At 36.3% G+C, this 12791-nt stretch overlaps 1 protein-coding gene across 1 annotated transcript; it reads right to left on the bottom strand.

Moving 5' to 3' along the window:
* Nucleotides 1-5992: 5992 nt before the first annotated feature.
* On the bottom strand, nt 5993-10235 carry LOC112283883 (putative serine/threonine-protein kinase PBL7). The gene is made up of 5 exons (XM_024523192.3): nt 9148-10235; nt 8308-8504; nt 7892-8081; nt 7402-7793; nt 5993-6996 (listed from the first exon to the last, which is right to left on the bottom strand). Exons 1-5 carry the CDS (start codon nt 9281-9283, stop codon nt 6328-6330), a joined length of 1584 nt encoding a protein of 527 aa, XP_024378960.1. The 5' UTR covers nt 9284-10235; the 3' UTR covers nt 5993-6327.
* Nucleotides 10236-12791: the final 2556 nt, after the last annotated feature.

The following is a 12791-nucleotide window of genomic DNA, read 5'->3' as shown; positions in this document are numbered from 1 at the left end:
CTCAAATGTAAAGATAAAATGTAGATTTATCTATTAATGTAGACAAACTAACACTGGACATCATAAGATGGTTGATAAAGCTTCAAGTATTGGCAATTTACCCCCCAACAATGTCCACAGGTTTAAACCCACAATAAACTAAGTAAAATTATAGCAACATTGTAGTCTAATTAACATAGTTTCAGCAATGTAACAGAAGAGGCACACTATTTTGAGAGGATTTCCAGAAGTCATGTGAACAGAGTTGAGCTCTCAATTTCCATAAACCCTAAACCCTAAACCTGCTTGTGTTTATTGTTGCCTACAGATGGGTTATGCTAGTCACCAAAAAATCAATACAAAAACAAGCATTATCACCAGCTTCAGGAGAGGCCATCCTGAAGTAGTACCAATGCCATGGGAACTCATTTTTGTGTCACATCATGGGTCTTGGTTTTAGGGTTTTGTATTTGCAGCCATAGGATTCCCATCCTTTTCAGTCCTGGACTCTGGATTATAAGACCCCATAAAATCCAATTTTGTATCCCAAAACCAAGTAAATCTAGGAGAGGTAGCATGTCCTGTTTTTTTTGTGGCTCAGAGTACACCCTTAACTTGGAAGTTGCTCTGAACCTCAGCAAAAATAATAGCATGCTTGGAGCAGAGCAGCATAGTTTGCTGGCTGTAGTTCACCTTTCAAAAGATGAATGTTTGCAGTGAAAAAAGTACAAAAAAGTGACAGTTGTATGCTACTTGTCCATGATGTTTCATTGCTTGCACCTGCACATTATATGTAAGGGATTAAACCTCTACTGGAGGCTAAATTATGAAAAAAATCGGTATATTCTTCACATGAAGATATCAACATCAAGAGTAATAGGAATCATATTTGTCGGAAATGAAACAGATCATCCCTGCAAGATCTGTATGTTTTTGTCAAGGTGTGGAAATTCAATGTAGAACCAACCACACTAAAATCTGATAAACATCATCTGAAATTGTCGCAAGAAGACACTGTGTGTGTGTGTGTGTGTGTGTGTGTGTGTATATATATATATATATATATATATTGGCACAAACTGGGTTAACTCATTGTGTTGACATAGGAGAGGTAGTGACAACCATCATAGACTCTAATTCCCATATTGCTGGGCAGGATTCAGAGGAATTCTGCTGTATTCCAGCACCAGAGTTGTAAACTCAATGAGCTACATCACATCATAAACATCTGAGTAAGACAATGTATCTAAGAAACTGAGAGAATGTGGATGTTAAGAAGAGATATACTGTTTATTTCTTGCTAATTTGTCTAATTAGCAAGAAATAAATGCAATAATATAATACAAATTGAAGGATATAATATATTCACCACAGTAATAGAAGTAATTGGGAGTAATGACTATGGTAACCTCATTGTGTTCCTGGGATGTGAAAAGAGAGAGAGAAGGATCACCAGAAGCCCTTGACTCCCAATCCTAAAACAAACCTGAAAAGAAAGCCCAAATGAATAGACTGTGCAAAACCATACTAAAAAAACTCAATAAATATCTTACATGATCCCAATTGAATCCTTCCATGACCAGTTGATGAGCTCTAGAAAAAGTAAATAAATACAAATAAGAAAGAAAGAAAGCTTAAAATTGTTATTATGGTTAAATTGATCAGATACATCCTAGTCTCACCATAGTAGATCACATACAAAATTACAACCTCTAATTTCCATACTTATTTCTTTGAGTCACAGACTTTGCTCTTATCCACTACCCCATCTATACATCTAATTTACTTTTAGAATTTTTTTTTCTATTAAATCTATACACTTCAGTGATTTGATCCAACATCATATAAGTCTACTATTAGCACATACATTGCCTAGGACCATGCTCCACATTGTTCAAGCTTCCTCCAAACTACCAAGCCAACACAAAATTTGTGGACATATGTCACAACAAAGGTGTCTTCATCTTCTAGAGTTGGCATCACAAAAACACCTTTAATATTAAAGAGTGGCTTTAAAACCAATCCAAAATACGGATCAATATTTTTGTTTTAATGTTGGGAATTCCTTGGTGGACACCTCTCTTATACTCTGTAGACATCCCTTCTGCCTTGCACCTCCACATACACACAATATTATTGTTGTCATATTAATATTATTTTATATTTCATGCTTTTGCCCTCCCCAGTGGTTAAAGAAAAATTTAACACAAAAAATAAAAATAAAAAAATCTTACAATTAATACTACTATGGGAAAAGAAAGCGTTGTAGAGAGTTTAGAGAAATTGGGCATTAATTTTGAAAAAAGACAAGGCCATATAATATAAAACAATGATATGATGATGATATTACTATGTGTATGTGGGGATGTGTTACACAGAGAGAGGGTGTCCACATAGTACAAGAGAGGTGTCCACTTAGCAGCTCCTTTAATGTTTCATTTTTTATATATTATAAATCATTAGATAAATAATTAAGATGAAAATTCAGTATTATTAAATTGTTTACTTAGTTCATCAAATGATGATGTTTTTGCTTCACCAATTGTTTCAAAAAATCATATCTATATATTAAAACAATACATTTTTTTTTTCTTCTTTCTCCACAAATTAATTAAATGCAATTCTTACTTGTCAACTTTCATGATTATATTATCATATTGTAATATAATCAAATTACTATACTTTTCAAACCACTATCAGATATTAAATAAATTAATGTAAAGACATTACTATTATTGGAGTTTTTAATTACAAATCTATAGCTTCTTAAATAAAGAAAACAAGTTATCCACACTACCATATAACATCAATTTATTTTTACATAAGGAAATTCTACCAAAAGCAAATTTCTACTACATGCACTAAAACAAGTATCCACCATTACAATTTTGACCACACAATAGCACCAATTCATGCAATCTCTTACAAACAAGTAGCTTGTGTTTAGGCATTATTACAATTCAAACTACTTCCTTCACCAATTACAAATTTTCCACATATCTTAGCACTTATGTTCAAGTATACTACATTACATTAATGAAGTTCCTACACAATATCACATTCTTTTGTACATAACAACCATGTATAATTCAAATTCAGTTGGTTATACCAATACTAATAATTCTTTTTATCTAAATTTATAAGATCATAGAATCATTTTAGTGCTTGCCAAATATTACAAAAATATATTTTATTGGCTTTTTTTATCAATCCAAATCACCATATACATCTCTTCAGCGCTTCATACGACTATATCTACACATATATAAAACTTGCCTCTAAATATATTTTTTAAAAAATTTATAATTTTATAATTTTTAAAAAATAATTTATATGTATTTTTTTATTGCAAATAAAATTTAAAATCTAATGTTGTATTTAAGCACAATAACACTAAATTGACTTTAATACCAAACTACTATGCTTATATGTGCTACAATACTAATACAAGATCCACTTTACAAAAACTTATTTTATTAAATTAGATCTTTGTACATACAAAGGAATTTATTTCTTTAAGGTGAATACCACTTTCATTTTTCTTTTGTTTGTCTATTTTCCAACATGTTGGCCTCATATTCAATAATTTTAGTCTTAATGGTTGACCAGCTCAAATACTATCTTTATCAAATTGTTCTTGATTCTAATTTTATAAATTAAAGTCACCAATTTTAACATCTAGACTTAATGAATACATCTAATATCTTTAAAATAACCAAATATTATTTCTTTTGATTTTTTAAAAACCAACATACTAATCATTTCTATATTTCCATCTTATATTTGCAAAGCCTTCTTATCAACTATAATTTGGAATGTTTAGATTTATTTTATAGACTAAAACTAAATAAATGATAAGTTTTAAACTAAAACTACTTTTATAGTACATATCTATTAAGAACAAATAACAAGTTCTATCTAGCCTTACATCTACTACTTATTTCAAACTCTAATAGATTTATTATTTGTTACCTAATGTACAACCTCAATGACATCTAAATATAAATAATTTAATTACATATAAATGACAACATTATCAAAATAGATTTATTATTTGTTACCTAATATACAACCTCAATGACATCTAAATCATTTAATTACATATAAATGACAACATTATCAAAAGACATGTTGTATTTACCTTTACATTTGACAATAGATTGTATAGTGTAAGATGAAGATTATATGCAAGTAGTCATGTTTTTAGAGAATATCATAACCTCTTTTATATTACAATCTTGTTTCTTTTCTTCCATCTTCAAGTTAGATCTTTCAACTAATTTCAAAAATTTCTAACTATACATAAACACTTTTGAACTTCTAAAACACATTGAATATTCTAAAGAAATATAAGTGATACTTTAAAAGTAGATACCAAGAAGAAGAGATAAAGTTGTTTGCTTATTTAAAATATAAAAAATAAAATCTTTAATATTTATATATAAATAATCATTAAAACTTTAAAATAGATAAATATGATTTAATGGTTGATAAAAAAAGAATTCAAATAGGTGCTTGAAAGTTCACAATATTAAAAAAATAAAAATAAAAAATAAATACAATTTTTATGTTATTCAAATGAATGAAATAGATGGAAAATTATTGGAATCCCTCCAAAGTACAGATAATCACATTTAACTTACTCCAATTTAGATAATATTAATAAACATGTCAACTTAGAATTTTAAAAAAATTATAGAATAATTAGATGGCTTTTTATTAAAGTGTTTTTTAAATATTATATTATAATATATCAATTTAAAATTTTGATTGTATTTAAGGTTGTGAAATTTTAAATCTTATTATATGTTGCAAAAAGTCTTTTAACTTTATTTTTATGATACATAATGCATTTTAATTAAAAATATTTTAATACATTGCAATTGCCTATTAGAAATTGTAAATTGCTTAAATTAAGCAATTCTGTTGTAAGACTATAGAAGTTATAGAAGATAGAATGCTTAAGATTTTAATCTTATCAAGTCAAATAGAATATTTTATATCCCATTCTATAACTAAGTCTTATTAAAGTAGGTCTACTATAAGTTTAATAAATATAATATAGGTTTTAATCTTGTTGTATCTTATATGAGCCTATCAAAAAAAATGCCCTTAAATGTTGTAGAATATTTTAAAACATTTTATAAAGATGTACACAAAAACCTATTTCTATTTTATAATACTTTCTATGAAATTCATTGTTCATGTTTTTTCTACCATCCTATCTTCATACATGCAAAAAAACTTAAACATAATATTTTTTAGAAAAATCACTCAACCAACTTTGAAATCCTTCATAGTTTTATATATGTTAAATTTGTACAATAAAAGAATCTATAACTATTTAAATGTAAAAAAATATTAATAAAATAATTGTATATTTCAATATAACATGATATGAGAAAATTTTGACTTCATGAATAGTAAGTACTTTTAGAATCTACATGACATCTAATTATTATAAATTTTCAATTAACATAACTTTTTAATTCTATCTCTAATAAGACAGTATTTTCCATTTACAATTAGGAAAAATACAACTATCTAATCTTGCATTTTAGGCCACCAAGACTGTACATATTTGCATCTGTACACTAAAAGTTTGAGATTCAAGCAAAGACATTTAACATCCTTGCCAAAATATAGATGTGTAAAACTTAAAAACCACAACAAAATCATAAAATTGGAATGCTACACCAAAACAAAACAAGATTAAAAAAGATTTAACCAACACACAAATAATTGCTCAAAACAAAACCAACCCTCAAAAAAGTACTCCCTCTACTAAAAGTAGCAAAAGGAACATCCCAACCCTACTAAGTGGCATCCTTGTGACAGTCACTCATACTATATGTACACAGTAAAAAATAAAAATAAAAATAAAAATAAAAAAACCAAACAACACAAGATCAACATCAAACAATGGCAGTCCCAATGACCCCATTTGGCCAAAACATTGAGCATCCAAACTTAAAAGCTTGACACCCACCACCACCACACCATGGCTAAGGTCTTACAAAACAAGGTTGGAATTCAATTTATTCCATGTTTCTTTTTTGTTGGCCTGTTTGCTTGTTTGTTTGTTTGTTGGTTTGTCTAGAGCTGCAACTCTTGATGCCCATGTTGATACACCATACTCAACCATCCATGCTGATTCCTTCCCCAAGAGTGTGTGCATGAGGCATCCATGCTTGATGGTAGTAATTCAATCCCAACACCACAAAAGTAGTGCCCCACATCTAATCTATCTACCTACTTCATCACCACCCCAACACTTCCTCACTTACTTACTTACCTACCTACCTACCTACCTACGTGCGTGCCTACTAACCTCCCTCTCGTTTCTTACTAAGTCGGGCCCCTTTGCCGATCCCGCCAGTTCTCCCCCCATACCCGTGCCTCGGCCACCGCCCGCTCGCGTTCACGGGTGGGAGCATGGGGCTGCATCCCTCCGTCCCGGCCCGTTCTCGCAGCAGGAGCGGCATGATGTTTGGGACTGTCGCGCCTCCCCACGCTGCTGCGCCTCTCCCACTCCTCCAAGGCTTGTGATCCTTGGGAGCCCTGTGACTCTTGTGATTCCAGCATCATCCCATTCACCACCCGAGCTCGAGCCCCCATCGATCCCTTCACCCGCAAGTCTAGCGACGCTGTTTGCGACCGTTGCGATGGCGACCAGGGAGCAACCTTCCCAGCTCTCTGCTCCTTCAGCATCCGCTCCTCCAGTGCGTTTGGACCCGGCGGTGCCTTCTTCTCCTTGTGTGGTTTCTCGTGAGATGGCGTTGCCGGTGCGAACCGTGATGATCCCAACGGGTGCACCCCAGGATTGTAAATCTGAGACGCTAGGTAACTTAACGCAGTCACCACGTCGGCGATCAGTGGCCGCGTCGCTGCCTGCTCCTGCAAGCACATCGCCGCTACTGCCAAAGCTTGATTCAGCCCACGGATCGGATACCGCCCTTGTAGCATTGGATCTGCCATGGACTGAAACTTCCTTTTGTCCTTGAACATGGGCCGAGCCTGTATCACCACTCCAAAACGACTGACTGTCAACTCCAAAGCATTCCTGGATAAAGCCAACTCCCAAACAACCCGTACATTCCCTAATTTATCCACTCAGATTGCATCGATGTCAACGCGCAAATCACCAAAACCACACTTCTTCAATGACTCCCTACGCTAGACTACCAACCCCATTCTCGCTATTTAAGTTAGCCCATCATCTCAACAGCCCCTACACTCCAACCCAGAGAGCATTCCACACCAATAATTATACCCTTTACTGCGTGTACGCAGAATAATTAAGGCACATCCATATTCTCCACCCACATCCACCCCTGCTCCATAGAATTACACATGAAGTCCCGAAACCATGCTCCACTCAGCCTCCCACCCATCCCCCAAGGCCCACCGCAGTCCACTTACCCATGCTACGAGGTTGTGCTCCCCGGGCCCCCGAGATTCGTCAATCGCCTTCCGCCCAGTGATCAGCTCCAGCAGCACCACGCCGAAGCTGTACACGTCCGACTTCAGCGTCAGCTGCCCCGTCATCGCGTACTCCGGAGCGCAGTACCCGTAGGTCCCCATCACCCGTGTGGACACATGCGTCTTGTCCCCCACCGGACCTAGCTTCGCAAGGCCGAAGTCCGACAGCTTCGGGTGGAACCCCTCACCCAGCAATATGTTCGAACTCTTTAAGTCCCGATAAATTACAGGGGGTTCCGCCTTGTCGTGTAGGTACTCCAGACCCCGAGCTGCTCCAACCGCGATCTTCATACGAGTGTTCCAGTCCAGGCACTCCTTGTTCTGGGGCAGGCCTGCGAAAGCCACAATGGTCCCCACCACCACGTCAACGACCACTTCACGTCCCTGCCAACCCCTATCACCATCCTACGATCCACTCCGCTTCACTTACCATGCAGATGGTCTTCCAAGCACCCCAACGGCATAAACTCGTACACTAGCAGCCGTTGCTGGCCATCAGCGCAGTAACCAATTAGATTTACAAGATTCGTATGATGCAATAGACTCAGCATTAACACTTCCACCAGAAACTCTCGGTTCCCTTGCAGCCCGCGTCGATCCAGCTGCTTCACGGCCACCTCCTGCAACCACCAATTCCGACCCCTCAGCCAAAATTGTCCCCTTCTATTTCCACTGCTTTCTAGTTTTGATACACAAATGCGAATTCTTCTCCCCGTCCCCATTGCGTCTCACTAAAAACTGAACCTCCAAAACCATCACGCCGCTCATCTCGCCCACCATGCCCTTCAATTTCATTGCAAACCACTCCACTCCACTCTACGCAACTAATCACATCCTTTCACTTGCCTGCCCGGTATTCTCCAGGCGTCCCTTGTACACACGGCCGAAGCCTCCCTCGCCCAACAGACACTCCGGTCTGAAATTCTTCGTCGCCACAGCTAGCTCCCGAAACGTGAACGTGTGCGCGTCGATTGGCGTGCTCTCTTCACGCACCGGCTCCTTCTTGTCGAAAGACTCATTCGTTTCGAACTTCTTCGAGTTACCTGCCACGCTCAGCACGCAACAACGCCAATTACCCCAAACGCGTCATCATCGAACCTAACAATGGGTAAATAGCAACATTCCACCCACACAAGCAACCGAATTTAGACCATCTCCCCCTCGTTCCTAGAACTTAAAAACTCACCAACCATGAACCCGCACATTACATTACCATTCCTTCCTTTGCTGCCTCGCACCTTGCAAGGCAGCAGCTCAACCCTACAGTATTACCTCACCCTTCTCTATCTCCGCTCAATCCATCGCCCTAACCACCTGCACACTTGCCTCTTCCGCTCCTCACCCGCCTCAAAGGATCAAACTTTCCTTCCTTCAGGGCCTCACATTCGCTCTCAAAGCCGCCATCATTCACTCGCATGACTCAAGGCCCTCCGCTACGCCAGAAACCCCACCACCGCCGCCACAAGCAGATGCATCCAAACTTCACAGGGACGATACCTGTGTCACCTCCTGGAATGCAGTCCAACAGCCCCTACCAAACTGTCCCATGACCCGCCACTACTCTAACACTTTGCCATTAAGGTCATGCTTCACCGGATCAATGTGCGCCGTACCCACTAAATCGTCATATTACCGTTTCCACATTCCACGCTCCTACAACTTACATTCCGAATGCACCACACTCACCCGAGGTAAGCTTGGAAATTTGCGGGGTGGGATTATCAGCTGGCGATTGTCCATCACGCTGGCTGCTGTTGTAGGCATTCTTCTTCAGCGACGTCCTCTCCTTTGGTTTAGAATCGAAGCATGGGAAACAGCCCATCTCTGCAGAAGTCCTACACCTGGAATGGTAATCACAACACCTCGCTACCGCTTCCTCCGTTCCTGGCCTTCCCCTACCTACTCAAGTCAGCGCTCCCCACATCTGGATGCCCACGCCACCTGCCCCATCGACAGTGCCCAGCCTCCTAAACACATGCCTCTCCCGCACCCACACTCACATATGCTCCCCCTCTTCCTCCTCCTAAACGCCCAATTCAACCTCGCCTGCTACCTCAGAGGCACTTGCTATGTCGTCGAAGCTCCTTGTGGGAGAGCAACCTTCTGTTCCTGCTATAGTTACCAAAAACCATCACCCGATCCAGCTACCTTCCGACTTTTCCTCGTGCACTCAATCCTCACAGCCCAACCAAAATCACCGGAGCCCTAACACACACAAACATAAGGGAAGAAGGGGCTCCGACTCCCGCCCGTAGGACGGCCACACAGCCACAATGTCGTCGCCACCCCCACATCCACCTCCATCGCCTGCCTGCCCGGATCTCATGCACTCCAAGCCTCTATCCCAGCTCTGCATCCACGCGCACCACCTGACCCACTCGACCAACACTGCTACAACGGTACCAGAGTACCACTAGAAATTCCTGGGTATGCGGAGTCCTACCACTGTGCTTGCGTGCTTGTCGTGCTGTAACTGAAAAAAAACAAAACAAAACAAAACAAAACAAAAAAAACAAAAGCTAGGAAAATAGCAACGCAACACTGCAACTCTTGATCAACGCAGATCCAAACTCTCTCTCTCTCGCTCCCTTCCTGCCCTGCCCTGCCTTGACCCTCTAGGGCCTTTCTTCTTCCTGGTGCCCTCGTGTGTGAATGTGTGTGTGTGTGTGTGTGAGAGAGAGAGAGAGAGAGAGAGAGTGTGAAATCACACGCTTACACTTTCACATCGTGCCTAGGCCTGCGGCGTGCCTGAGCATGAGCCTGAGCCTGGGCCCGTTGAGAGTGGTAGTGCCTTCATTCTTGGCGCGGGTTCATGTGGGTGGGGAGGGAGGGCACTGGAAAGGGAATAGCCCCTAGCTAGCTATTCATTCATTCTCTGCAACTGGAATAGTGACGCTCCCTGGCCTCGAATTTAGCTTTTTCTACCCTGTTGTTGATGTTGTTGTAGTTGGAAGAAGGGCTTCGTCACCCAACTTGGATTCCCTTTGAATTACGCAGAGACTACCGTGGGAATCTCTGTATACGAGCCTTTTGTGGTGTGTTGTTACCTGTCCACCCTGTCAGTGAGTGGCTTTCAAGATTTATTGGGATGATGGCCACATGTGTTGTTCCACTTCTTCGTTGTTGGGGCTGTCCCCCCCCCCAATAATTACATAATTGAATACCTAAATTAAGTTAAATCATTCTAAAGTAGAATTATTCAATACAGGTTTTTTAATATTAAGTTGCATTTAAATCTAATATTCTAGTTTTGGCTTACTTCTATGTATAAGAAAATATTAATAAATTTTAATATAAAAATATTATATTAATTTATTATTATCATTTTAGATTTTAGTTTTATGTTTTAATTAAATTTTCATTGTTTGACTTAATTTATTCAAGTCTATTTGTTTACTTAGACAAATGATTCAAATTAAGAAAAAAATGGCTTTAAAGATAAATAAAAGTAATGAAAGAAACCATCTAAATTAAGTGTAAATAGAAATAGTTGGTAATAGTCAAAAATAATTTTATTTGTAATGCAACTTCAATTTTTATTGAAATCATTCCAAAACTAAATTATTTAATATAAACATGGTGGCTAAAAAAATTATGCATCAAGGGAAGTAAGGTGTTTTTGCTTTTAACCATGTTATTAGCTCAAGGATCTTTATCCATTGGATTAATTATCTTTATTAATTTTTTATTCTAAAATTGATTAATTTTGGCTTATTTGAGTCCAATTTTACATTCTTTTTAATCATACTAAAATTTGAAATGATCCCATTTTTGTATTAAAAATTACTCTTCTAAATTGGAGTAATTATTATTGCTAAAGTAATACTTTAGTCTTTAATTAAATTTATATAAGAATTAATCTTAATTTTAAATTAAATGGTGTGTAGTTCATTAAAAAAAAATCTAATTTTAAGAGACTTCTATTCAAGAAATTTTACATTGAAACTCACAAAAGCAAGAGACTACATAAAATAAATCTTAAGCTTTCTAATCATAAATTAGTTAACTAAATATTGAATATTAAAGACATAAAATCAAGAAGTTTTTATTCATTATAGTTTTAATTTAAAATAAATAGCAAGAAATTTATCTAATTTAACATCTTATTTAAAGTATTAATTAGATTTTAAAAAAGAATTGAAAAACCACAAAAACTAAGCTTTTAGTATAAAATTAAATTTTTATTTCATAAAATTATTAAAGCCAATAAAACATCATTCAATTATATTTTAATTTAAATAAATATAGCAATTAAAGATAAATAAGTGATTAATTTTTTTTTCTTTATCTTCACATCTATTTCTTTTAAAGACTATACTTTTTGTCAAGGATATGAATATCAAAAGACTAAAAGATTAATACACTCTTGTGTCATTCAAAAAGACTAGAAAATTACTCAAAGATGGTATAATTTTAAACTAAAATAGCTATTGAAATAAGACTAAGAACTAGAAAGACATTGACAAGAGTGAAGAAGGCTTTATTCTTGCCTTCATATATGCTATCCAACTAAGAGTTATATAAAGACATTCTATAAGACCTCCAATATACATCCAACTTGCAAGACATGTATCTTAATTTGCAAGATATGTTTTTTATATGTGCAACACAGAATTAGCTTGTACTACAAATTACCAACACATGCAACATGTGGCTAATTTATTGGCCAGGTTTTTAACCTACCAATCAACTACAATTATGTGTAAAGTCAAAGCCATGTCTATGAAGCTTTTAGATAAACTTGATAATAACTTGTAGAAAAGTTTAGGAACATGTTGTATAAAGAGCAATGATTATATAATGATGGAATCCAAGATACAATAAATTGCATGTGCTTACTTTGATCTTTATTTCTTTTGAAGCTAGTTGAAAGGTCCTATTAGCCATTAATAATGTTCTATTTTATAGTGTCATGATGTAAAATTACTAATAGATAAAAGAGTGAAAAAATATTATAGTTTAGAAGATCTTATTTTAAAATATTATAATAAATCATCTTAAAAACATAGATAATAGTCAAAAGATAGTAAATTAAAAGTGAAAATACTGCCTTTTTACAAAGTCGGCTTCTACTTACTTTGTAGATCCTTAAATAAGGCAAAATAAGGTAGATTAGAAAAATGAAGGATATAAGCATTAAGAGGAAGTTAGGAGTTGATTTTAGCAAAAATTATCTCAAGAAGGCAAAAAATGATACCTATAGAGGACTAATTGTCAACCTAGATCAAAATCAGATGCCAAGGCACAAAATTGCATATCTATAGTGATTCCAGGATTCTTTTGTAAATCAAAAAGTGGAATTTGGAAGAATACTTTATAAGATTTTTCAG

The sequence above is a fragment of the Physcomitrium patens genome, chromosome 6, assembly GCF_059467195.1.
Source record: "Physcomitrium patens ecotype Gransden chromosome 6, ASM5946719v1, whole genome shotgun sequence".
Classification (NCBI taxonomy): domain Eukaryota; kingdom Viridiplantae; phylum Streptophyta; class Bryopsida; order Funariales; family Funariaceae; genus Physcomitrium; species Physcomitrium patens.
Note: the sequence above shows the minus strand (reverse complement) of the source record. Positions and strands in the feature narration are given on the sequence as shown.

Coding starts and splice junctions, on each gene's coding strand:
- LOC112283883 (XM_024523192.3), bottom strand. CDS start 9,283: ATGGGCTGTTTCCCATGCTTCGATTCTAAACCAAAGGAGAGGACGTCG. Junction 8,082..8,307: donor GCCTGGAGAATACCGGGCAG/GCAAGTGAAAGG, acceptor TGGTGGTTGCAG/GAGGTGGCCGTGAAGCAGCT. Junction 6,997..7,401: donor AGCACAACCTCGTAGCATGG/GTAAGTGGACTG, acceptor GTGGTGATACAG/GCTCGGCCCATGTTCAAGGA.